This window comes from Anabrus simplex, chromosome 8 (genome assembly GCF_040414725.1).
Source record: "Anabrus simplex isolate iqAnaSimp1 chromosome 8, ASM4041472v1, whole genome shotgun sequence".
Classification (NCBI taxonomy): Eukaryota; Metazoa; Arthropoda; class Insecta; order Orthoptera; family Tettigoniidae; genus Anabrus; species Anabrus simplex.
Genome location: NC_090272.1, coordinates 232203743 through 232231624, shown reverse-complemented (window position 1 = coordinate 232231624; position 27882 = coordinate 232203743). Strand labels below are relative to the sequence as shown.

The window sequence follows — 27882 nt, the reverse complement described above, 5'->3', positions numbered from 1 at the left end:
CTTGATGCAGATGGCAGCACTGTCCTCGACCTTGTCCGCTTATCACTGAACAGACGTCTGTACATGACTCACAGTCAGACACCGACACATTCGGCTTTGCGATGGCGCCCAAGTACTCTGTGACTTACTTTGATGTCAAGGGTTTGGCAGAACCCATTCGCTATGTCTTAGCTTACGCAGGGGTGGAGTTCGAAGACAAACGACTTAACTACGACAGCTGGAATGATGTCAAATCTTGTAAGTATCGCTCGCTGCATGTTTTGTGTTGTCTACAGGTTACAGACATCGGATAAGCTTCACTGGTTTGTTGTGGAGGGCTGGTCGAGAACATTCATTTCTGGGGTTGCCACTGTCAAAATGTTCAAATGCACGACACACATTAAGTTTTTGGTATTTAATAAACCTCTATGAGTTATTTAGGCTCATATTTTAATTTAAATGTACCGGTATCGAAAGACTTCATTTTTCTACGATTCCAACCGGGCGAGTTGGGCGTGCGGCTGTGAGCTTGCATCCGGGAGATAGTGGGTTCGAATCCCACTGTCGGCAGCCCTGAAGATGGTTTTCCGTGATTTCCCATTTTCACACCAGGCAATTGCTGGGGCTGTACCTTAATTAAGACCGCGGCCGCTTCCTTCCAACTCCTAGGCCTTTCCTATCCCATCGTCGTCATAAGACCTATCTGTGTCGGTGCGACGTAAAGCCAGTAGCAAAAGAAAAAAAAAAACTCTATGATTACAACATTGAAACCGCTTACCAAAGTGCCACCGACATATTTTTCAGGCTGAAACCCTACACCTGGTACCGTCGGGACCGGAAGTGAGGCATGAGTTGACCAAGAGAGATCGGACAGAATAGATGAGAGGCTGACACAAGTGAGGGAAGCAAAGCCAGTCTCATCTAGGCTCCCCGTGGTCGCCAACTCACGCTTTCTAGCTAAGAATTTCGGGAACAATTTTATACCCTTCGTGACCCCCTCCCTTTCTTTTGACGATGCCTTATTTTTTCTTCTGGTTTAACGTCGCGCAGACACGTTGAAGGTTTTCGGCGACGGAAGGATAGGAAAGGGCTAGGACAGGGAAGGAAGCGGCCGAGGCCTTAATTAAGGTATAGCTTTTGCCTGGTGCGAAAATGGGAAACCACGGAAAACCATCTTCAGGGCTGCCGACGCTGGGGTTCGAACCCACCATCTCCCGAATGTAAGCTCACAGCTGCGCGACACTAACCGCGCGGCCAACTCGCTCTTTTTGTCACCTCTTACGACAGACAAGCTATATCCACCGCCCTCACCCACAGGGGTATACAATACTGTCAAGTTAGTTACCGTGAGCTTAACCGGTCGTACGATGTTTGCTTCTTCTATAAAATAAGAGTTTTGTCTGTACATTGCTCAGAATTTGAAAATAATGGTATTTCTGTATCGGTCATGTCCATAGTAACAAGAAAATGCACTTTTTACTTTTCCGTAATTTCTGTCTGTCTGTCTGTATGTATGTACACGCATCACGAGAAATCGGTTGAAGAGAATTTAATGAAAATCGGTATGTGAATTCGGGGGATGAGCCTCTACAATCTAGGCTATAAATCATTTTAGTCACGCTGAGTGAAATGGTAGTTTAGGGGAAGGCCTAAAATTGAATTCTCAACTATTTGTTATTAGTGGTCTAATGAAAATCGGTATGTGAAGTCGGGGGATGAGCCGCTACAATCTAGGCTATAAATCATTTTACTCACGCTGAGTGAAATGGTAGTTTAGGGGAAGGCCTAAAATTGAATTCTCAACTATTTATGTTATTAGTGGTCGTATTTAAAAAATGGGTATGCAAGGTTGGGGAATAAATTGCTACAATCTAGGCTATCAATAATTGTATTCACGCTGAGAAAAATGGTAGTTTAGGGGAAGGCCTAAAATGTAATTCCCAAATATTTCTTATTAGAAGTGTAATCGATGAATGCTACATAACTAAGGTTATATAGTATTAAATTTCCTATTATTCATGTCTTATACATTGTTACCGTACTGGCTATGATCACAAAGATATTCATGAATTTGGATTTTTGTTACTAAGTACATATCAGCGCCGAGTAACGAGAAAATGGGTAAACAGTATGTAATGAAAATCGGTATGTAAAGTCGGAGAATAAGAAACTGCAGTTTACGGTATAAAATATTTTACAAATCACAGAGTCGAAAGAAAACTAAATGTGTAGGCCTACAATATAGAAAGCTCATAACATTGATCAACAATAACATTACATTGACCATTGTTTCTCGTGATGTGCTTTGTGTCTTCTGTTGCCCCTCATTTCCGGTAGATAGGATTACTGCTGCGTACAGAGTATTTTTTATTTGATTTCCGTTGCACCGACATAGATAGGGTTTATGGCGACGATGGGATAGGAAAGGGATAGGAGTGCCTTAAGCCTTAATTAAGGTACAGGCCCAGCATTTGACTGGTGTGAAAGTGGGAAACCACAGAATACCGTCTTCAGCGCTGCCGACAATGGGGTTCGAATCCACTATCTCTCGGATGCAAGCTCACAGCTGCGCACCGCTAACCACACGGTCAACTCGCCCAGTCGTACAGAGTGTAACAGCCTGTCTGAATATAGATGGGAAGTACCTGGGGAGTTAGATAACTTTCTTCTTTAGCATGCCATTTCTTTGGTTTATAAATTTTCTGATACTACTGGTACGTAACACACTGGATCATCATAGCATTCGGGCTATTCAATCCCTACTCTGAGGCACTGATTGGAATGAACAGTGTGCACATTTACCGGAATAATGACAGATGGGTGTTCATGGCAATCTGCGGCCTGGTCATCTCAGCTCTGGAACTTTGGACTATTAGATTGGCACCGCAATCTAACCGCAGCACTGTTCATTAAAAGTGATAAAACGTGCGGCTTTCCATTTGATCGAATATTTTATATGATAGCATTGCTTTTAATCGTTACATTCATACTTATGTTTTTTTAATGACCTATGTTGATTTCAGTTAGGAAAACCACAAAGTCAGTCTTTCTGAGAATCCCGTAGCGAAGCACGGGTACATCAGCTAGTTTCGTTATAAAGTAAGGACGGATTCCTGAATCTACTTGAAAACGTAGGGATTTTTCAGCCAAATATTAAGACAAAATTAAATGAAATAAAAACTAAATTTTTCTCACAGCGGAAGACAAACTCTCGACTGTGTTAGTCTGGCCATGTTGGTGGGGATGTTCTGCTATACGTCGCACCGACACAGATAGGTCTTATGGCGACGATGGGATAGGAAAGGCCTAACACTTGGAAGGAAGCGGCCGTGGCCTTAATTAAGGTACAGGCCCAGCATTTTCCTGGTGTGAAAATGGGGAAACCACGGAAAATCATCTTCAGGGCTTCCGATAGCGGGATTCGAACCCACTATCTCCCGGATGCAAGCTCACAGTTTTAGAGATGTGTGTTAGGTGAATGATTCCCCGTCATTTAATCGAGCAGTATTAGTGCATAGCGTACGGTATAGTTTTCGGTCGATATTTAAGGTCTTTGAAAATAAAGCACTGGTACCTTTCATTGTTTCAATGCCGTAAGAAAATAGTGGGAAGAACTTGAAAGAACTGAGAAGTAAAGCCAAAAGAAACTCTTTTTGGAAAGCCAAACTGTACCATGCAGCAATCATTCCGCAAGGCGTCAAATAACGGGTGTTCAATAATCATTGTGCGTTCGGATTTCTGTGATTGTTTTTAATTGTTTATTAGAATGGTACCGGTTCTGTAGTGTAGTTGTTGGTGTGATTAGCTGGCACCCCCGCAGGTTCGGTTCGATTCCCAGCTCTGCCACGAAATTTGAGGAACGGGGTCCACTCAGCCTCGGGAGGTTAACTCAGTAGAGGGGGTTTTACCGTGGTTTCCCACCTCTCCAGGCAAATTCCGGGATTGTACCTAACTTACGGTCGTTTCCTTCGCTCGTCCTTTCTATCCCTTCCGATCTTCCCATCCACCAAAAGGCCCCTGTTCAGTACACCAGATATAGCCGTCTGAGCGAGCTACTGGTCCTCCTTCCCAGTTGTATCCCCTCGACGCAAAGTCGCGCTGCCCTTGAGGTGCTCGCTGAGTCCGAGGGGGAAAACAATCCTGCAGGGTAAACAGATTAAGAAAGAAAGAATGATTATTACCGAGTAACTGACTGTGCGGTAGCTATCAGCTGCATTCGGGAGATTGTGGGTTCAAACCCCTCTGTCCGTAACCCTGAGAATGGTTTTCCGTGGTTTCCAATTTTCACACCAGGCAAATGCTGGGGCTAAACCTTCATTAAGCTCACGGTCGCTTCCTTCGAACTCCTAACCCTTTCCTGTCCCATCGTTTCCATAACACCTATCTGTGTTGGTGCGACATGAAGCAGATTGTAAAAAAATAAAAAATAAATTCTTCTTCGTCTTCTTGTTTGAGTCATCAGTCCATAGAATGGTTTGATGCAGCTCTTCATGCCACCCTATCCTGTGCTAACCTTTCCATTTCTACGTAACTGCTGCATCCTACATCTGCTCTAATCTACTTGTCACCACTACCGTTCACCTACACCTACACTTCCGTCAAAAATCAACCGAATAAGTCCTGGGTGTCTTAAGATGTGTCCTATCATTCTCTCTCTTCTTCCAAACAAATTTAGCCAAATCGATCTCCTCTCAGCCATTTGATTCAGTATCTCTTCAGTCATGATTAGATCTGTCCATCTCATCTTCAGAATTCTTCTGTAGCACTAATTTTCAAAAGTTTCTAGTTTCTTTGTGAACTAGTTATCGTCTCTGTTCCACTTCCATACAATGTCATACCCTATAAGAAAGTCTTCCAAAACGTCTAATTCCTACAACAACAACGACCGACCGACCGACCGACCGACCGACCGACCGACCGACCGACCGACCGACCGACCGACCGACCGACCGACCGACCGACCGACCGACCGACCGACCGACCGACCGACCGACCGACCGACCGACCGACCGACCGACCGACCGACCGACCGACCGACCGACCGACCGACCGACCGACCGACCGACCGACCGACCGACCGACCGACCGACCGACCGACCGACCGACCGACCGACCGACCGACCGACCGACCGACCGACCGACCGACCGACCGACCGACCGACCGACCGACCGACCGACCGACCGACCGACCGACCGACCGACCGACCGACCGACCGACCGACCGACCGACCGACCGACCGACCGACCGACCGACCGACCGACCGACCGACCGACCGACCGACCGACCGACCGACCGACCGACCGACCGACCGACCGACCGACCGACCGACCGACCGACCGACCGACCGACCGACCGACCGACCGACCGACCGACCGACCGACCGACCGACCGACCGACCGACCGACCGACCGACCGACCGACCGACCGACCGACCGACCGACCGACCGACCGACCGACCGACCGACCGACCGACCGACCGACCGACCGACCGACCGACCGACCGACCGACCGACCGACCGACCGACCGACCGACCGACCGACCGACCGACCGACCGACCGACCGACCGACCGACCGACCGACCGACCGACCGACCGACCTACCTACCTACCTACCTACCTACCTACCTACCTACCTCCCTCATAACCTCATCTGCATGTAGGGTAGTTGCCCAGGAGCAGATTTCCGATCTGTTGTTTTCCTAAATGATTTCAAAGAAATTTGAAATTTATTGAACGTCTCCCTTGGTAAGTTATTCCAATCCCTAACTCCCCTTCCTATAAATGAATATTTGCCCCAATTTGTCCTCTTGAATTCCAACTTTATCTTCATATTGTGATCTTTTCTACTCTTAAAGACACCACTCAAATTTATTTGTCCACTGATGTCATTCCACACCATCTCTCCACTGAAAAGGCAGAAGTATTCAGTCACCGGTTTGTAAAGAGTGTTGGTTACAAGGAAAATGTCCAGATAGAGGAGGTGACTAATGCTTAAGAAGTATTAAAATTTACATATGATAACAATGATATTTACAATAAGATACAAAAGTTGAAAACTGGAAGAGCAGCTGGAATTGATAAGATTTCTGGGGATATACTAAAGACAATGGGTTGGGATATAGTACCATATGGGAAGTACTTATCTGATTATTGTTTGCATCAAGGAGCTATACGAAATAGTAGCCCCCATGTATAAAGAAAGCCTGATAGACATAAAGCCGAAAATTACAGGCCAGTAAGTTTGACATGCGTTGCATGTAAGCATTGGGAAGGCATTCTTTGTGATTATATTAGACATGTTTGCAAAATAATAACTAGTTCGATAGAAGGGTTTAGGAAAAGTTAATCCACTGAAGCTCAACTTGTAGGATTCTAGCAAGGTATAGCAGATATCTTGGATTCAGGAGGTCAAATGGACTGTATCGTGACTGACCTATCCAAAGCATTTGATAGGGTGGATCATGGGCGACTACTGCCAAATATGAGTGCAATTGGACTAGACAAAAGAGTGACTGAATGGGTTGCTATATTTCTAGAAAATAGATCTCGGAGAATTAGAGTAGGCGAGGCTTTATTTGACCCTGTAATAATTAAGAGGGAATTCCTCAAGGCACTATTATCGGAACTTTATGTTTTCTTATATATATAAATGATATGAGTAAAGGAGTGGAATCGGAGGTAAGGCTTTTTGCAGATGATGTTATTCTGTATAGAGTAATAAATAAGTTACAAGATTGTGAGCAACTGCAACGTGCCTTCCGATAATGTTGTGAGATGGACAGGGGTTGTAGTAAGGATGTAAAGGAGAGGGCATATAAGTCTCTGGTAAGACCCCAACTAGAGTATGGTTCCAGTATATGGAACCCTCGCCAGCATTACTTGATTCAAGAAGTGGAAAAAATCCAAAGAAAAGCAGTTTGATTTGTTCTGGGTGATTTCCGACCAAAGAGTAGCGTTACAAAAATGTTGCATAGTTTGGGAAGGGAAGAACTGGGAGAAAGGAGACGAGCTGTTCTGAGCTGTCAGCTGAGAAATGGCATATAATGACATTAGTAGACGAATAACTTTGAGTGGCGTCTTTAAAAGTAGGAAAGATCACAATATGAAGATAAAGTTGGAATACAAGAGGACAAATTGGGGCAAATATTCATTTATAAGAAGGGGAGTTAGGGATTGGAATAACTTACCAAGGGATATGTTCAATAAATTTCCAATGTCATTGAAATCATTTAAGAAAAGGCTAGGAAAATAACAGGTAGATAATCTGCCACCTGGGTGACCACTTATTACAAGTGATCATTTTCATTGTGGGTCCATATTGATATTCAATACAATTCTTAAAATACAAATGTTTATTTAACAAACCAGCTATTCAATACCTGTAATTACTTATACAGTAGTTTGGACTTAATCCTTATTACAATTGTCTAATTGGGACATGTTTCACCCATTTGTCGGGTATCATGAGCCATCGATTGCACCTCAAAATCAAATCAGGATCCTGATTATGGTAAAAAATGTACTGTCAGATTCAATAATTATGGTCGTAAAATCTAATTTACAAATTCTTGCTTTATTTGAAAACAGCTATGGTTATAGAACATATAAAACTAACAGCTTAGCTGAATTACAATAATAAAATGATGATTTTAACCAGATTTTCTAGGTAATGTTTCAAATAATCTTCATAGAATAATCTCAAACTGAAAGAAGTTTTAGACATTTTAGACATTTAAGCTTAGATGAATCCAACATAATTGTCACTAAATTGTAAACTATTTTTATTCAGTGTACTTAGAATTAGTTAAGTCACAACCACAGCCAAGCTGTAAGTAATTATGGTACATGTATTGAATAGGTGGTTTGTTCAAATAAACATTTGTACTTTAAGAATTATATACCACTTAGTCGAGCAGCTCGTGTCCGTTCTCCCAAGTCTTCCCAGCCCAAATATTGCAACATTTTTGTAACGCTACTCTTTTGGTCGGAAATCACCCAGAACAAATCGAGCTGCTTTTCCTTGGATTTTTTCCACTTCTTGAATCAAGTAATCCTGGTGAGGGCCCCATACACCGGAACCATACTCTAGTTGGGGTCTTACCAGAGACTTATGTGCCCTCTCTTTACATCCTTACTACAACCCCTAAACACCCTCATAACCATGTGCAGAGATCTGTACCCTTTATTTACAATCCCATTTATGTGATTACCCCAATGAAGATCTTTCCTTATATTAACACCTAGATACTTACAATGATCCCCAAAAGCAACTTTCACCCCATCAACACAGTAGTTAAAACTTAGAGGACTTTTCCTATTTGTGAAACTTCAACCTGACTTTTAACCCTGTTTATCATCATACCATTGCCTACTGTCCATCTCACAACTTTATTGAGGTCATTTTGCAGTTGCTCACAATCTTGTAATTCATTTATTTCTATATACAGGATAACATCATCCGCAAAAAGCCTTATCTCTGATTCCACTTCTTTACACATATCATTGATTTATATATATATAAGAAAATATAATGCTGCCTTCAAGAATTCCCCTCTTAATTATTACAGGGTCAAATAAAAGCTCGTCTACTCTAATTGTCTGAGATTTATTTTCCAGAAATCTAGCCACCCATTCAGTCACTCTTTTCTCAAGTGCAATTGCACTCATTTTCGCAAGTAGTCTTCCATGATCTACCCTATCAAGTGCCTTAGACAGGTCAATCGCAATACAGTCCATTTGACCTCCTGAATCCAGGATATTTGCTATATCTTGCTGGTAACCTACAAATTGAGCTTCAGTGGAATAATCATTCCTAAACCCAAACTGTCCTCTTTCAAACCAGTTATTCATTTTGCAAACATGTCTAATATAATCAGAAAGAATGCTTTCCCAAAGCTTACATGCAATGCATATCAAACTGACTCGCCTGTAATTTTCAGCTTTATGTCTATCACCCTTTCTTTTATACACAGTAACTCTCCATTCATTTGGTAAAGCTCCTTCATGCAAACAATAATCAAACAAGTATTTCAGATATGGTACTATATCCCAACTCATTGTCTTTAGTATTTCCCCAGAAATCTTATCAATTCCAGCTGCTTTTCTAGTTTTCAACTTTGTATCTTATTGTAAATGTCATTGTTATCATATGTAAATTTTAATACTTCTTTAGCATTAGTCATCTCCTCTATCTGGACATTATCCTTGTAACCAACAATATTTACATACTGCTGGGTGAATACTTCTGCCTTTTGAAGTTCCTCACATACACACTCCCCTTGTTCATTAATGATTCCTGGGATGTCCTTCTTGGGACCTGTTTCTGCCTTAAAATACCTATACATACCCTTTAATTTTTCACTAAAATTTGTATGACTGCCAATTATGCTTGCCATCATGTTATCCTTAGCTGCCTTCTTTTTTTTTTTTTTTTTTTTTTTTTGCTAGGGGCTTTGCGTCGCACCGACACAGATAGGTCTTACGGCGACGATGGGATAGGAAAGGCCTAGGAGTTGGAAGGAAGCGGCCGTGGCCTTAATTAAGGTACAGCCCCAGCATTTGCCTGGTGTGAAAATGGGAAACCACGGAAAACCATTTTCAGGGCTGCCGATAGTGGGATTCGAACCTACTATCTCCCGGATGCAAGCTCACAGCCGCGCGCCTCTACACGCACGGCCAACTCGCCCGGTAGCTGCCTTCTTTGCTAGATTCAATTTCCTAGTAAGTTCGTCCAATTTCTCCTTACTTCCACAGCCATTTCTAACTCTATTTCTTTCCAGTCTGCACCTCCTTCTTAGTTTCTTTATTTATCTATTATAATAAGGTGGGTCTTTACCATTCCTTACCACCTTTAAAGATACAAACCTGTTTTCACATTCGTCAACACTTGCTTTAAACTCATCCCATAGTCTGTTAAATTTTTATTTACCGTTTTCCACCAATATTAGTTACTTTTTTAAAACTCCCTCATAACTGTTTTATCAGCTATGTGGTATTGCCTAATGGATTGCTGCTTCTTTTCCAGAGCCCTCTATGCTTACCACTGCAGATTGATTTTTATACAGATTGTAAATAATTCTTTGTTCTCGGTATCTGATCCTGGTCACCTTCAGAATCTCAAATAGCTTGGTCCAATGAATGACATTGAATGCCTCCTCTAGATCTATGAATGTCATAGGCTTGTCCTTAATTCGATCCTCTAAGATCAGACGTCAAGTCAAGATTGCTTCACATGATCCTGCATTTCTTCTGAAGCTAAGTTGATCTTCTCCCAACTCAGTTTCAACTTGTACTTCCATTCTTCTGTAAATAATACGTGTTATAATTTTTCAGGCGTGAGTAACTAAACTAATAGTGTGGTAGTTTTCACACTTATCAGCACCGGCTTTCTTGGGAATAGGTATAACATCATTCTGCCAAAAATCGGATGGAGCTTCTCCTGTGTCAAACATCTTATACCCTAAATGGAATAACCTTGCCATGTGGGTTTCCCCTAAGGCAGTCAGTAATTCAGAGGGAATGTTATCAATTTCAGGTCCCTTGTTGCTATTTATGCAACAGTTTTAAATTATATATTAACAAATTAATTCACATTCATGGACAAAAAAGCAACGCCTTTTGATCGCTTCTTTCAAAATGATAAATGCAGTCTGATAAAACTGGTCTGAGAAAGTATGATATAAGGGAAACAAAGATGTGGGGAGGAAAGATTATCCTAGGTGCAGAACCTCTGACAGTGGTTCAGTAGAAAGTGTAAGATAGGAACAATTATTACCTCATTATTACATTATTACATTTCTGATGAGATATTTGTTAATGTGTGGTTTGTGGTTTTTTTGCTTTAACAAGTACCAATTTTTTGGCAATGCTGGTATGGGGAAAAAGCTAGGACTGGAAGGTAGTGGCCATTTGATATAATACTAGCATTTACTTTCTGTGATAATGGGAAACCACAGAAAACTATCTCCAGTGCTGTCAACAGTAGGGTTCAAGGCCCCCGCCCTAATCTCCTGAATGCAAGCTCACAGCCACACAACACGTAACATGTAACCAACTTATTTGGTGTTTTTGTGTGTTTATGTCAGAATTTTCCACTTTAGTGCTCATATTATGGTAGGATGATTTCCTTCAGTGTGTATGTCCAACCCTTGTCCTGTTTTTCTTTGGTATTTTGTAGGAAGCGAGATGAATCTAGTGCGGAGTGGTTTGGAAATGAATCTAGGATTTTGACACACAGTCTAATGACTAGAAATTGTATAGCACCTCTTTTAATCTGCCGGCCAACATTCTGATCACCGGGCGAGATGGCCATGCGATTAGGGGCGCGTAGCTGTGAGCTCGCATCTGGGAGATAGTGGGTTGGAAACCCACTGTCTGCAGCCCTGAAGATGGTTTTCTGTGGTTTCCCATTTTCACAATAGGAAAATGCTGGGGCTGTACCTTAATTAAGGCCACGGCCGCTTCCTTCCCATTCCTAGGCCTTTCCTGTCCCATCGTCGCCATAAGACCTATCTGTGTCGGTGCAACGTAAAGCAAATAGCAACAACAACAACAAACATTCTGATGGTGAAATTTTTTGCAACTATTGGGACTTGAACTGGTTAACCACAGTGTAGACCATATAGGCTTGACAACGCCTCCAGGCGGGCGATAGATCTTAGTCTTGCTAGCCTGACCTCCACTCATTGAGATAACAACCTGCCCAGTCATGTTTGTTTAGCCAGATTACATTATCTTGTTGTTTCCTGATAAAAAGTATCCAGGTTTGACAAGCATAACTTACATCAAGTTACCTACGCATGCATGTTAGTTTCCACGTTAACTGTGATTTTGTTTATAATAAAACTGCTCCATTCCCCCTTAAATTGAAATTGTCGCTACTGATGAAGTTTGAAGTGCATGCATATATACATACAAGCCTTGAAGTGGGATGAAAATAAGTGGCAAAATAGTTTAATCTTTTCTCCAGCTGACACAAATTATTAATGTTTTCACCTAATCAAACCTTTATAATTGAGAACTATAGAATCATCAGTATGGAAAATGAAACTAATACCATATGAACATACTGTGTATGACCATGGGTTGTCAACATGTCTCCAAGCAGCAAGGTGCCAGACGAATTATATATGGTAAAATGTTCTCTGGTTGCTTTTTGAAAGAGATAGAGAATCTAATCTGTTTATGACATCCACTTCCTTGAAGAGAAATCCCTTGAGCAGACAGGCCACAGTGGGTGGTTTTGATGTATTCTTTCCCCGTAACGTTTAAACCGAAGGAACAGGAAAGTAGGTTGTGAGATTGTAGACCATATCGCCCCTAGTTGCCAGCCAATCCTCGTCGCTAAGTGACAGAATGCCAGGCGCATTCATGACAGTTTGATGTTTTGAAACAGATTTGCAGTGAGCCTGAAATGTATTTTGTTTGTTTTTCTATTCACTGCTAAGCATTTCCTAGTCTAAAAGAAATTTCAAAATATGTTTTGAAACAATCACCATCATCCATTTCCCTCTACCAGGTCCCGCTGTGTTGGGATGTTTATGGCACACTTCCGTCTTCCTGTATCCTACCACCACTGTTTCTCCTTGACTGTGTTCCAATCAAGGTTTCTTCTAATCTCACTATTCTTCATCGTTTTGAATGACCTCAGTCTGGATCTCCATCATTAATGTCGGCATCCTTCCCTCTTCCATCCTCTAAACATGTCCAAACCATCTTAAGTTTATCCCTCTGTGGTTTCCCATTTTCACACCAGGCAAGTGCTGGGGCTGTACCTTACCTAAGGCCACGGCTGCTTCCTTCCCATTCCTATCCCATTGCCGCTATAAGACGTATCTGTATCAGGGCAACATAGAGCAAAATTGTAAACAAAAAAAAAAATGTTCCATCAATCATTCTCATTACTTTCATAGCTATTATCTCCTGAGTGCACCCAGCTTTCGCTCTCATACAACAGAGTCAGTCTAAAAACAGAGCAGTGTAAAAATAATTTCTTCTGCAAACTTGTGTTCTTCATGAAATACTGTAGTTCTTAATCTCAACTGGGAACTTACTGCATTAGCTTTGATACAAATTCATTTGGTATAACAAAATTGGATAAAATAAGGAATGTGGATATCTGACAGCAACTTGGATTGGAAAGAAGCTTACTGGAGAGTCTAGAAGTGAATAGATTGCAATGGTGTGGTCACATGAAAATGATGAATCCCCACAAGACTCCTTGAGCATACTTTGACCGCAGTGTTCCTGGGAAGAGACCAAGAGGAAGACCTCATAATGTTTGGGAGAAGCAGATTTTCAAGAAACTTGAAAATATGAACATTATCTGTGGATGGACAGGACAAACTGGAGGAGACTCGTACACAATCGCACCTGGCTTGCTGCAGCAAAGATGCGATGATGATAACTCTGCCATCCTGAGGGAATACAGAATACTTATCCAAAGTACTTGACATTCATAGTATTCAGTCCTGTTAAGTTCTTCACAGGTGATGAAGTGCACCTTTATAATACAATCTGCAGAACCACCAGAAAGAAAGGTATAATATACACCATATTATGTGTTGTTATCAAACCAAAAATTGATACCCATTCAGTTACTGGTGATCTGACAACTTTGATTTGGTCTGTGAACGACAGCACATTGGGACGAACACAGGGGAGCACACTTAGCCACCTATTTGAGAACGATATAGTTAAGTCGCCCTTGACCTGCACGCCTCATAGCACGGCAGGCCTATTCATGTGTACCGGAGGAGCTGCGTGGGTGAGACGTCCCAAGTGCGGCTGTACATCACACCCTCGTCTTCTTTTGGACTCTCATCATCTCTGGGATGACCTTGGCTTGCAGGATGTGAAAGGAAAGGAGAACCTATAAACCCACTTCGATGATTCGTATTGAAATGTCATCACTCCGGGTTGGCATCCTGCTGCTAGATCGTGCTGTGGCAAAGAATCATTTGAAGGATTGAAACTGACATTCTTTTGACAAAGGCTGTAATAGTCTTTTACTCTTCGTAATACAGCTGGCAAGATGAGACAAGCTGTAAAAGTAATTACGCCAGTAGCTGAACGAACATTTACAAGTGACCATGAAGATGTTTCTCCATAATGGTGCTGATGAACATGAATTCTTCAAAGTTAGGTAGTCAAGAAAATGAAAATAGAAACATTAGTATCATCAGATAGATGACTTTCCCCTCCATTAAGAAAGCCGACTTCGAAAGTTATATTAAGGTTTCAGAACTTCTGTAATTGTGAGTGTGTCGATACTACATCAACATTATTTTTGATAAGGGGAAGGAATGCTTCAGTTTTTGTACCATTTCAACTGTTGTTTTTTGTGCAAGTCAGTTGTTTATATTCTGGAAATCAGGAAGTCTTAGATGAATGTTTAACTGTACTTTTTTTTTTTTTTTTTGTGGATCTTCAGAAACTTCAAAGCTGATAGGGCATGGAGAGAAAGAGGGACACATTAGACGTCACCGTGGAGTTTGAGAATGGATGTGCACAGGCTCAGCTGACACTTCATGTATGCAGTACGAATTCAGATTTGTCTTTTACAAATGGCATTGAGGAAGGCAATGGGAATCCACCTCACGTAATTTTTCCCAGGCAATCATGATTGGACCTGCAAAAACACAGAACAACTAATTATTATATATTACAATTACTGCAGTGGACTGGACATCACAATGTAGGACCACCAACATAATTCAGTTCGAGCCACCGCTGTAGCTGAAGTCGTTGTGCTGGAAATCCTAATTTTCACATCATATTCACTACAACAAACAAGCATGAGAAGGTAACTTGATGGGAGTTATGCTAATTAAATCTTTTTTTAATCAAAAATAACAAGAACTAAAAGAGATACGGTAACATAATCGGCTGAACAAGCATGACTCGGCACATAGGGCAAGATAATCATAGTCAGGAACAGGTTGTTACCTCAGTGGGTTGAGTTCCAGGATGTTAGATGGCAAGTTTTGAGCACAGTCATCCATTAAGATGAAGTCAGACTTACTATTGCACTTTCATTCGTACAGAGCCAACCCCTTCCTATTTCATACCTTTCAATGAATGATTACGTAAGAGATGAGCAATATGGATAACATCTGTGACCTCTTTGAATCAAGAAGTTCTACTATTTACTTTTAAAAAATAATTTAAATAATTATCCCTTCACTGTTAATTAAAGTACTGTATGCCACTGATTAAACATTTTACAAAAATGTAGGCTACATTATGATCCAAATCTATGAGAATAAATTCAGTTCTATGAAGAATTTAACTCTCTTGCTTTCTAATTTGCTAATTTGGCCTTATCAGTTGGTAAATAGCATACCTACCAAGACGCATGGGACAAAACGCTGGCAACCAGGAATGAGTTAGCTGGAAAATTTATAATGTCCAATAACAGACCAACTATATTGGTATAATAAATTTACTCATTCAGGACAAATATTTCAGGTTCCCTATGGGAATCAACATCTATATCATCTATTTTGTGATACCAAAATTTTGACATAATTCACCAGGAAAGTCATTCAGGGAATCAAATAGAAACAACAAGCAACACAACCAACTAGAAGATGTAGAACTAAAGACTGGTCATCCACAACACTATCTGATATAAGGTCTTTGATTGTTGTAATAACTTATTTGTGGAATGACCCATGCCTTTTATGTGCTAACATGCTGATACAAAGAATTTTGATAATGTCCTATGCAGCCCTGCGGTGGAGTATATTCAATGTTCGAGGAAACCAATTAATATTATATACATATGCAAGTTTCTAGCTAGCGTTTGATAATTCTGGATGAGTTTCAGTTTGGCATATTTTTGGTCCATGTACAGTCATAAAATGCTTCCACCCATGTAGGGTTAAGCAGTAGTATGTACGTGTAAAAATGTTAATTGGAAAATTTGTAGTAAGAGCACTTAAACCACCAAAATGATTGTGTCTCTGCACCAGATGCAATCACAGTTGATCATCTGGCGTTACTGATGATGTGGTGGGGAGTTTCGTATGATTCACTTTTACGAGAAAGGTGTCAAAACATCCGCTCAAGTGTACCAAAACACAGCACCATCTCTTGTTGTAAAGTTCCTTCTTAAATGAAACTTCATTAATGGGGCAGAATTGGAGTTTTCAACACGACTCGGGTCCAGTACACAAAGTATTACCACAAGAATGGTTGCAAACAAATGTTCCTGACTTAATTTCCATTTCTATTTGGCCATCTGGCAGTAGGCTTATAAATCTAAACAAACTGTGGACATTGCTTGAGGAAATGGTCTGGAAGAAGAGACATTCTAGAATGGACAGCCTAAGTAGAATATCGAAGATTGCTCCAGCTAACGTTTGCATGAACGTCTTGTGTGACGCATGGCCTGTGTTGGAGAAACCACAAGCCCGATACTTGTCCCAGGCCTCCACGACAGTGTGCAGGCATTTTGATACAGCACCATTTAGGCTGCCTGCGGATCAATTATGATGGTCGATCTATGGGTGAATTTTAATTAATTTTGTCGGGTGAACATCAAATGTGTAGCTAGAGATCTTTTATATGCTGACATTGTACAAACTGCTATGTCGAATGGACTTTTTCCCACCCTTAAAAAATTCCACTATAGTTGCTGGGTATCTTCACTTCAGTTTTTCTTTACCTTATTACTTTGCAAGCATTCCTTTCAAATTATCAAATAAAGAACATATCAGTTTTCATAAGATAATTTTGTTTACTGAGTGTTAAGAACCGATTTATACCTCCGGTTCTCATGATTTCAGCAATGCCGTTTCAAAAGCTTCCCTTCCTTGAAGAGGATGGAAAAGTCTGTAATCAGTCATCTGCTATTTGCCGTTACCTAGCCAGGAAGTATGGTCTGATGGGGAACAGTGAATGGGAGGCAATGCTTGTGGACGCAGCTGTGGACACTATAACAGACTTGAGAATTGGTAAGTTACACCAGATTTTCAGTTAAGTAAAGGAAACCTTATTGTTTAGTGCAATATTTTCATACAAAAGAATGACATCAAATAATCCTTAATTTACTGTATTGTAACATGGCGGGGTGGTACATAAAGACGCAACTAGCACTTATACACTAACACAGACACAGGTTGTGTCATACCAGTTTTACAGTTTGTTTACTCTATCACTTACACATTAGTAGACTACATAGTTTCCAGCAATGTCTGTCACAATAAGTTCTTGGTTGTACACTCCTTCGGTCTCATTTTGATGTTTCCTGCCACTCTTCTTTGATTCTCACGCTGGCATATGCACCGTGGAACACTCGCAGATTGCAGACACACAACTCTGCAGCTGAACACAGTACAGCTTGTGAACACATGAGACTTTCTACTGAAGATGCGAAGCAAAGTTTTCTGGAAAACGCAAAGAATTTCACCTCTTTTCCTTGATACGACAGAAGTCCAAAAGCTTATTATCATGTCTATTCTATTTTTGATCGTTTTCTGGCTCTTCCTCTTGCCTTCACCCCTTTTCTCTGGGTCTCCATCATCTGCTCCAGCATCCTCTAAACATGTCCAACAAACCTCTGCATTATGTCGGAAAGCTTTCCTGCTCCGATTTCCTTCCTGACATCCTCATTTCTTACTCTGTCCTATATTGTCTTTCCTGTTATACTTCTTAAAAATTTAATTTCTCTGGTCTGGATTTTATTCTCCTGTCTTTTTGTTAGTGCCGAGGTCCTCCCTGCAGACCACACTCTGATAGAATGCATTTCTCTGTGAATCCTTTTACTGATTTCCATGTCCAGCTCTGCATTGCTTCAGTTTCCAAGTACTTGAAGCTCTCGACAATTTCAAGGTTTTGACCCTTTATTTTTATTATTTCCTTCCCTTTCTTCTCTAGTCAGCATCTTTGTGTCACACTTTTCCAAACAGATTTTCATTCCATAATTTTCAATAATCTCACTCAGTATGTGGAGTTGCCCTCTTTTTGCTCTCCACACCATCTGTGAACAAAATTACCTTCAGCTCCTTGTCCCCATTCTTCACAATTTTGTCGATAATCTTTATGAACATCACTGGGGACAGCACACATCGTTGTTATCATCCAGTTTCATTCCAAAACTACTCTGTTCTCCCTACATGTATGTGGACACTGCTGCACATGTTTGTTCTTTCCAAATACATCTAAATAACCTATACAGACATTGGGTGCTGCTGGTGTTATCATTTCCACACACAATTCATCCAGTCTGCTGCTTTTCCCACCTTGAGATAATTATTATCCTTCGCAAAAGTTGTATTGTGTGGTCAGCACAACTGAGTCTGCCACACTAGTTTTACTGCAATCCATCTGAGTTTAAATATTATTAAGACAGTTTTTGTTGAAAATGAAATGCTTCCATTACACAAATAGGTATGATAATGATGTAAATGTGCTCTAAACAGTTTAGGGATAGTGATATTTTAGCCATAAAATATGTATCATACTCTATTTCATAACTTTTTGAATTGAATGTTTCATATTTTGGTCAAATTTTCTTCAGATTGTGCCTGTCAGTATGCAGTATTAAAGGACTTGGTTCTGTGGTGGTTGACTACCATGTAATCACTTAGTACTAGTTACTTACCACACTTTTCAGATCTGGGCAAGTACCATTTTGAACAAGTAGAAGAAGCTAAAGCCAAACATAAAGAAAGCTTGGAAAAGGAGAAACTACCATATTACTTGAGTACCCTGGAAGACATGGTGAAGAAGAATGGAGGCTACCTGGTTGGTGGAAAGGTGAGAACTGGATCTCAATCATTAAACAATATAATTATTTTGCAGATGGGGTATTTTAGTCAGTCGTAAAATGTGTTTTATTACCCTAATTTATTTCAGTTAATGTTATTGGCTTTATGTCCCACTACCCACTTTTTACTTGTTTTGGATATGCCGAGGTGCTGGAATTTAGTCCTGCAGGAGTTCTTTTACATACCAGTAAATATACCAACATGAGCCTGGCATAGTTGAGCACCTTCAAATATCACTGTGCTGAGTCAGGATCAAACCTGCCAAGTTGCGTCAGAAGGCCAAATGCCTCAACCAAGTCCCTCTTCTATACACACACCAGGGAGTCCTGGCCGGTCGGAATTACTTCGGGCGGCTAATCTTTACTTGCACTTCTCCCAGTCGAGTCGCTTCGTACAGCACCTGTGTGTAGACTGCTGAGTTTGAACACGGTGAAACACTCGTTACCCAGCACACATTGACTATTACTTGGTTTGCTTCCAGAAACAGTCCATAACTTCACACAATCACATGCAATGAACAACTAAACTGTTCAACAATACTCAACACCAGGACGATACTCACAACAGCGAACATTAACGCAGATCCATTTACCCTCAGACTCACGATAGCGGCTTCCCTCGCTGACTCACTCTGAGCCTCTGTCCACAGGAATACACAAACACACAGTACAGTCTTCTGTTCCATTGTTCCAGCACACCCACTCACTGGACTTTTCAACCCCACAACAACAGCTCCTCGTTCAGACCTTGGTGGGACACTAGCGACAGCCAACACCTCTTAAAAGAAGGACATTATAAATTTTCCAGCTAACTCATTCCTGGTTGTGGGTGTTTCGCCCCATTGTGCTAAGTTGGGCTCATCAGTTGGTAAGTAGCACACCTACCAAGGCACGTGGCTAGTGCATACCATGAACGCCACTGTGTAGGCTACTTGGAGGCACCGGCAGTGCCAATGCACTACAGGGTGTACCAAAACTCGACGGCAAAAATTTAGGAATGGATTCCTCACATAGAGAGAAGAATTTTTTTTTAATGACAACATGGGTCCGGAGACTTATACTTACAGATTTATTCAAACTTTTGTACATTTACACCGTACGTCTGTAACGACAGCTGAAACACCTTGAGCATGTATCAGAGGAAATGTTCAAAGTGACGACCTCAGCTTAAATACAAGCCTCCGCTTGTCATCGCATGGAGTTAAGCACACGATCAAAAATGCCTGGTGTAGTGCGTACTGCCTGAAAGGATGTCACAATGCACTCTCATAAAGTTGCTTCATCAGGAATAGGAGTCGCATACACAAGAGACTTAATGTGTCCCCACAGGTAAAAGTCCAGGGGTTCAAGTCAGGAGAGCGTGGTGGTGGCCAAGTAATTGGTCCTCCTCTACCTATCTAGCGCTCAGGAAAATGGGTATTCAGGTATCTGCGGGCAGCAGACTGAAAAGTGCGGGAGCACCATCATGCATGAGAAACATTTGTCGGCGGGATGGAAGTGGCACGTCTTCCAAGTAATCAGGTAATGCATTACGCAATAAATTTGTGTAGTTCTGTCCAGTAAGCCTATTCGGAAGAACGTAGGGTCCCAACAAGGAGTCGCCAACAATGCCTGCCCAGATGTTAATGGCGAACCTCTGTTGATGAGACGGTTGAATGATTGGCTGAGGACAAGTAAATATTACTAAAATTAATTTGTGTCACAGAGTTTGAATAAATCTGTAAGTATTCGTTTCTGGACCCATGTTGTCATAACCTTTTTTTTTCTTCTTCTCTCTATGTGGGGAATCCACTCCTAAATTTTTGTCATCGAATTTTGGTACACCCTGTGTAAGAGAAGAGAATTTGTCTCATTATCAAAAATTGATGCCTGCCTAGCAATCAGATGAGATAGATTTAGATTTCCTGATGATATATATATATATATATATATATCATCTTAAAAGAAGTAAAAAATGCAACAGTTCCACCTGATTGCCCCAACACACTGAGTCTCACACTCCAGCTCTGACCGATGATGATGTGAACCAGAATATTTGCGAGGCAGTTAGAGGTAGAACATTCTCGTTGAATCTCCAAGAAACTCGCTGGTAAGCCAGCAGTCAAGAACAATACATGGAAATACCAGCCATGCCTTCCAGGTGGCTACCACAGGACTGGCAAGTAACAGTATGTATAACAGCCATTTCAAGTTCACAACTAAAGCTCCATATCCATGTTGGAGAGGCACAGAAGAGCTTCACTTGAGACACTGTGTAAGTCCACTGAAATCACGTGAATGACACTCATGTAATACGCTTAATTGTCTGCTCCTCTTCTCTGTGATTACATTGTGGTGAAATCTTCCATCCCCAAGGGTAACTCCACATCTACCTTGGCCAGTTCTAACTCTGCTTAACATCCTCCACTATCGTCTGGGAGGGAAAAATCTATCCGAGCGCTTGCAGGGATTCGTGATAATATGTACAATTGAGGTACACCAACGACCAATGCTGTATGGCACATTTTCAATTTTTTACAGTAGAGGCAAAAAACGTAAAATATTAAAAATAAATAATAATTTAGTCTTTGTATCAAGAAAACAGGCACGTTACATCATAACAATACACATTACCAGTAGCGGCAGTTGGAATTGAAAAGTGGAGTGAGCACAAAAATGTATAGACAACAAAAAGTACCCATGTCCATGGATATTGTTGTTGTTGCTAGTTGCTTTACGTCGCACCAACACAGATACGTCTTATGGCAACGATGGGACAGGAAAGGGCTAGGATTGGGAAGGAAGCGGCCGTGGCCTTAATTAAGGTACAGCCCCAGCATTTGCCTGGTGTGAAAATGGAGAAACCACGGAAAACCATTTTCAGGGCCGCCGACAGTGGGGTTCGAACCTACTATCTCCCAAATACTGGATACTGGCCACACTTAAGTGACTGCAGCTATCGAGCTCGGTGTCCATGGATATAGTGGGGGGGCGGGGGGAGGAGAGAGACATTAAAATTGTTGTAAAATGGTAAATTTTTAATGCTCTCTGAGCAAATTTCGATAGAGGGTTGACAGTCTACCAACTTAAGTACAGTAATAATCTTGGACTGAGTAAGACTGCCAGACTGACAAGTGGGTGACCTATGTTGCAGAATGTGCTACACATGACCCTGCGAATCTCCACTCCTTGCTGTGGCTCTGTACAAACCAGTTAGCTGCATCGAACAATACTTTGTGTGTGTTTCCGCTAAGTATTTTTCTTAATAATGAAACAAATTAAAGGAAAGAATCAGCTGAAAAGATAACAGAGTTTATACAAATTGGTTTCTTAATAATTCCAAGTTTAAGGCAGCTAAAATGGAATAAATATTTTATTTTTTCTCCACAAAGTAGAGGGGCCACTTCCCCCCTTTCCTCCCCCCTAATCGCAACTAGTGCATATTACCCCTTAATCAACTGTCTATAATAATAATCATTTTGTGTGGCTATTTCTAGCCGAGTTGTAATGCAGACCCTCAGATGAGGGTGGGCGGCATCTGCCATGTATAGGTAACTGTGTGTTATTGTGGTGGAGGATGTGTGGTGTGTGAGTAGTAGGCATGTTGGAGACAGCACCAACACCCAGCCCCCGGGCCATTGGAATTAACCAATGAGGGTTAAAATCCCCAACCCGGTCGGGAATCGAACCCGGAACTCTCTGAACCAAAGGCCAGTATTCTGACCATTCAGCCAATGGGTCGGACAGCTGTGTATAATAGAACATTTCAACATCGAAGTAGTTTTAAAGCGAATATCAGTCGAAGAATGCTGTATGTTATTTATTGATGAACTTACTAATAAGACATGGACCTCTAATCTCGTAAACATAAAAAAAATGAAGAAAAGCCTCAAAAAATAACATAACAGATGTAACACTTTAAGGTTATGTAGCATGTATGTAACATAATTACTTGCGGTAGCACACGCTTGTTAATCAAAAGCAAATTTTACAAGTATATCACTTCAAAACTAATATAACAGTTTTAACATATTTCAAAGAGTACACACTTTTTCTTCCAATACCACAAATTGGTAAATCACTTGGCAGGTATGGGCCAGTTCATATTACATGTGCTGAGCAGTGCTGAGCAGCCGTCATCCAGTCATGGTCAAGATCGCTCCTGCGTATTTTAAATGGAAGTGTTCTCGTTAGACATTCCGTGCCATGGAAATCAAGTTCTGTTGACCATCAGCCTCTCGTTTATGGTTTATTAGCAGTAGATATGCACAATAAAATAGGAAATAGGAAGAAACCCTCTTTTGTTCAAATGTTGTCAAGGTATGTGTTAAAATTATAATCCATATTTCACAATGGTGCCTACATACAATAAGAGTCGTAACATTTGAAAAGAACATAAAAATAGTACGTACATTAATTTATAGGAACATGAATATCATGAATGGCAATCTTAAGACCGGAAATTTTGTGTACTGCAGTAGCAATAACACATGCAGCATTGTTGGACTCATCTTATATGGATGCGTCTTTCGAGCTACCTCTTTGTCTCTTCGGCTTTTGTATGGCATTCCGGAGTCCCATAACTTCTTCCATTTCATACCATTCCATTGAGACATGTTAGTTTGTTGTTTCCATGACCTATTAAGTCATTTTATTGTGCTTGGCAAAACATGTATATTGATCAATCAATCAATCAATCAATCAATCAATCAATCAATCAATCAATCAATCAATCAATCAATCAATCAATCAATCAATGAATCAATCAATCAATCAATCAATCAATCAATCCTGTTCTGGATTTAGGGCAGTCACACAGGTGGCAGATTCCTTATCTGTTGTTTTCCTAGCCTTTTCTTAAATGATTTCAAAGAAATTGGAAATTTATTGAACATCTCCCTTGGTATGTTATTCCAATCCCTAACTCCCCTTCCTATAAATGAATATTTGCCCCAATTTGTCCTCTTGAATTCCAACTTTACCTTCATATTGTGATCTTTCCTATATTTAAAGACACCACTCAGACTTATTCGTCTACTGATGTCATTCCATGCCATCTCTCCACTGACAGCTCGGAACATACCACTTATAACTTCTAGTGTCTGCCATCTCGTTTGCTATACAACATTATTCCACTGGAGTGCTTCAGATATCTGACTTTTAATGCCACCTAGAGATGGATATTTGATCTTCCAGTGACTTTTCCATGTGTAAGGCATGACATACATCAATGTTCCATTAAAAACTCAACTTCACAAAAATGTGCCATACAGCATTGTTCGGCGGCGTACTTCTATTGCCGTTGCTATTTCTTTCCAGACGTCTGATACATTGAAGGAGCTGTCCTGTAGATTCATTGTGGTATGCCAGGAAGGGTGTCTGAATTTCAGAGATGTAAAATTTTTTTTTTTTTTGCTAGTTGCTTTACGTCGCACCGACACAGATAAGTCTTATGGCGACGATGGGAGGGGAAAGGCCTAGGAATTGGAAGGAATCGGCCGTCGCCTTAATTAAGGTACAGCCCCAGCATTTGCCTGGTGTGAAAATGGGAAACCACGGAAAACCATCTTCAGGGCTGCCGACAGTGGGGCTCGAACCCACTATCTCCCGATTACTGAATACTGGCCGCACTTAAGCTCGGTGAGATGTAAAATAGTTGCTAGGTGTCTGTTTTAGCATGAGGGAACAAAAGATATAATAGCTATCAGATACAATAACAAAATTGTTGTATTGGTGATGAACGCTGGGTGTTGTGCTTGACATGTGCTGTACTGTAGCATTTCTAGTGGTTTTGACATGTGTTAGTACATACTGCACTCTAGCAAATGAAAATGAAGCATTGTGTTGCGCAGCCACTGGCATTCGGCCGCTAACGTCACACATGAAACCCAGTCCAAACTGATGCAAGCAGTCTTTTAGTACAGTGTGTTATGATCGTAAGCAGTGCCTGCGAGATCTGGCGCACATACTCCGACAAGAGCATGTCGGTTTGTAAGCTTGATGAAATGAAGGCAGAATAAGATATGAACTCATGTTCCTGAAATTTAATATAATCTGTTCTTGGAAGGAAAACAATTGCATATTCTTTCTTTATTACATTGGTGGTGCCATCGTACACCGGCACTACCACACAAGCTGCCTCTGCTGAGCGGTGTGTTCCGGAGCTGTGAGTCAAGACAGTTCAATGATATTAGAAGACAAATAAGCTTGAGTAAAGTTTCTAAAAGTAGGGGAGATCACAATATGAAGATAAAGTTAGAATTCAGAAGGACAACTTGGAGCAAATATTAATTTATAGGAAGAGGAGTTAGGGATTGGAATAATTTACCAAGGGGCGTGTTTGATAAATTTCCAACTTCTTTGAAATTATTTAAGGAAATACTAGGCAAACAACTGTTAGGGAATCTACCACCTGGGCTACTGCCCAAACTGCACATATAAAAGAAAATAAATAGCTTTTCCAAGACTAAGATGAGTTCAGTTGGGAAGAAAACCTAGGAGGATTGAGTACCAGGTAGGCAATAAAATAACTGGGATGTATATTCTCCCAGGATGGTAGTATATTTAGTAAAATTTAATCAAGGTGCATCAAAGCTAATGCAGTGAGCTCGCAGTTGCATTCAACACTATTTGTATGAAAGAAATCAAGACCAACCTTACTCCTTAGGAGTGAAATCTAAGTGACTCAAGATACCATAAGTATAATTGAGATGTAACAGATATGGAAATAGCAAGAATGATCATTGGTACAAACAATGGCAGGATGGTACTCTGATTGAGGAGATAAACGTTTAAGAAATAAACTCAATGGACGAAGCTGTACGTATAAACTGGCTACAGTGGTTAGACTCAGTTTTCAATGACTTAATCACCAGAGGTGTAGAACTAACCGAGGCCACAGTGTTAGTTACAAATAAAGCTTTCTGGAGGTGCTTAGTTAATTCATGGAGACTTGCAGACTGAACACTGAAAGGCATCTGTCTCAGATAAGACTGAATGTTATCTCTGTCTGTTTCAGGTCACTTGGGCAGATCTCCATTTTGCTTCACTCAATAACTTATTCAGCATGTTGTGGGATAAAAAGCCCATCACTGACAATTACCCTCATTTGAAAGCTCTTGTTGATAAAGTCGAGAACCTGCCTAAGATTAAAGAATGGATTGACAAGAGGCCTGTCACTGAGTGGTGACACTTCTTCAACTGTAAACCAACTTGGGGATGCTTGAGGTATTATACACAAAAAAATATGGAAGTTGTTTGGTATTTCCTTAAAGTTATCTTCACCTGAAATAAAAATGATGGAAGCACTGCATTTTACAATATCAATTTACAGTTACTCACTGTTCAAAATACAAATTTTTACAAGTAAAAAATTGACTGTGTTTATTGCATTCCTTTATAATAACACTTGTATCTGTAACCATTAATGATAGCCCAGTGAAATCTGGCACACAGCTTTAGTGTGCAATTGTCTTAAAAGTAGACTACAATCATGAGTAAAGCTCTTTATTTATAAAAAGTAGGCCATAAAATATGCAACAAAGTCATTAAAATTTGAATAACAAATTTTGATCTCCCCCCCCAAAAAAAAAACCAAACACATTTTCTGATTGTAGTCTATGCTGTAGATATATACTGCGAGTACATGGTGCAAAAATATAATTTATGTCTCATGAGTAGTTTCTGAGTTTACCCTTAGGACAGCTTGACCGGGCAAGTTGGCCGTGCAGTAAGGGGCGTGCAGCTGTGAGCTTGCATCCGGGAGACAGTGGGTTCGAACCCCACTGTCGGCAGCCCTGAAGATGATTTTCCGTGGTTTCCAATTTTCACACCAGGCTGTACCTTAATTAAGGCCATGGCCGCTTCCTTCCCATTCCTCGGCCTTTCCTTTTCCATCATCTCCATAAGACCTATCTGTGTTGGTGCAACGTAAAGCAAATAGAAAATAAATAAATAAAAGAAGTGTCCAAATATCTCAATAAAAAAGACTTTCCAAAGAAACACATCAAGCTATTATCACACTCCGACTCCTTGCATGAATGGTCGACATTGAGATCTTTGGTTCAGAAGGTACCGAGTTCGATTGCCGTATTTGTGTCTGTCCCAACACTCTTCTCTTCAAATACAGACAAAACACCACAGTACCAACAACGACAGAAACACACAATAGTAATTAAGTGCCTCCACACAAGGTTGGCGTCAGGAATGGCATCCGGGCGTACAACAGGAGACCATCCACATATGAGCGATATAGTTCATACCCACAAACCTACAGGTGTGGTAAAGCAATGGAAGAAGATTATCTACTTCCTCTTTTATTGTTCATCTTGTACAGAATGATTTTTTTTATATGCTGACACAGGCCTTTCAGGAGATCCATTTGAAGCCATGTTTAGGGCTATTAAGAATAGAAGAGAGAGCAGTCACATGACTGACTTACGGGCTGCTCAGAATTCCGTAAAAAGAATTCTGAAATCAATATTTTAATTCCATCGATGGTGCTAGCATTATGCACAAGCAAATTTCACAATTTTCTGCCTCAATATCTTCTTCCTTTTTGACTAAACAGAATCGGTGGTATTTTGACTTGCTGGAAGATGTTCATGAGCCACCTGAATCAGTGTGTGCCACTTTGGTAAGAGCTTCGCAGGCAGTAGTGTCAGTGGCGGCCGGTCAGTACGTGCTACCGGGCTCCAGCACGTAGCTTGGAACTGTAAGGAATATTATTTATGTACAGTACAATTATCCTGGTGCCTTTTCGTTGTTTTGAGTACGATATGAATTTGTGTTTTGTGCAAATCAGGCCGAGATCTGTCGAACACCTAGTGCCGTTCTCCCGGGGAACAAGGCTCGTGCTCATGTGAAGTGAGCCCTTGCCTGTAGCCTGAAGGAAGCAATACGCAGGCGCAGCCAAGCTTGCAACACTCCCCCTAGCCGGCGGAGTATACCGTAAACCGGGATCAACTTTCACTGATCCCGTTTATAGTTACTTCCTCTCCCGCAAGGGGGTAGAATTACTCGATGTCTCCTGCTGCCCGGAGCGCAGCGAGGGATCCAGTCGGCCGTGCTTATGTTGAACGTGGTAAGCGAATCTGCCACTAGAGAGTAGCATCGTCTGGGTTCGAAAGTAAAGCGTAAGTGGAGGCAATCT

The 27882-nt window shown here is 41.1% G+C and overlaps 2 protein-coding genes across 2 annotated transcripts in view; both read left to right on the top strand.

Annotated features, from left to right (window-relative positions):
* LOC136879389 (glutathione S-transferase-like) overlaps nt 1-27882 on the top strand; it is a 363810-nt gene that overhangs the window by 29804 nt on the left and 306124 nt on the right. The window lies entirely within an intron of this gene.
* Nucleotides 63-26043, top strand: LOC136878742 (glutathione S-transferase). The gene is made up of 4 exons (XM_067152199.2): nt 63-237; nt 16771-16938; nt 18600-18742; nt 25750-26043. Exons 1-4 carry the CDS (start codon nt 102-104, stop codon nt 25918-25920), a joined length of 618 nt encoding a protein of 205 aa, XP_067008300.2. The 5' UTR covers nt 63-101; the 3' UTR covers nt 25921-26043.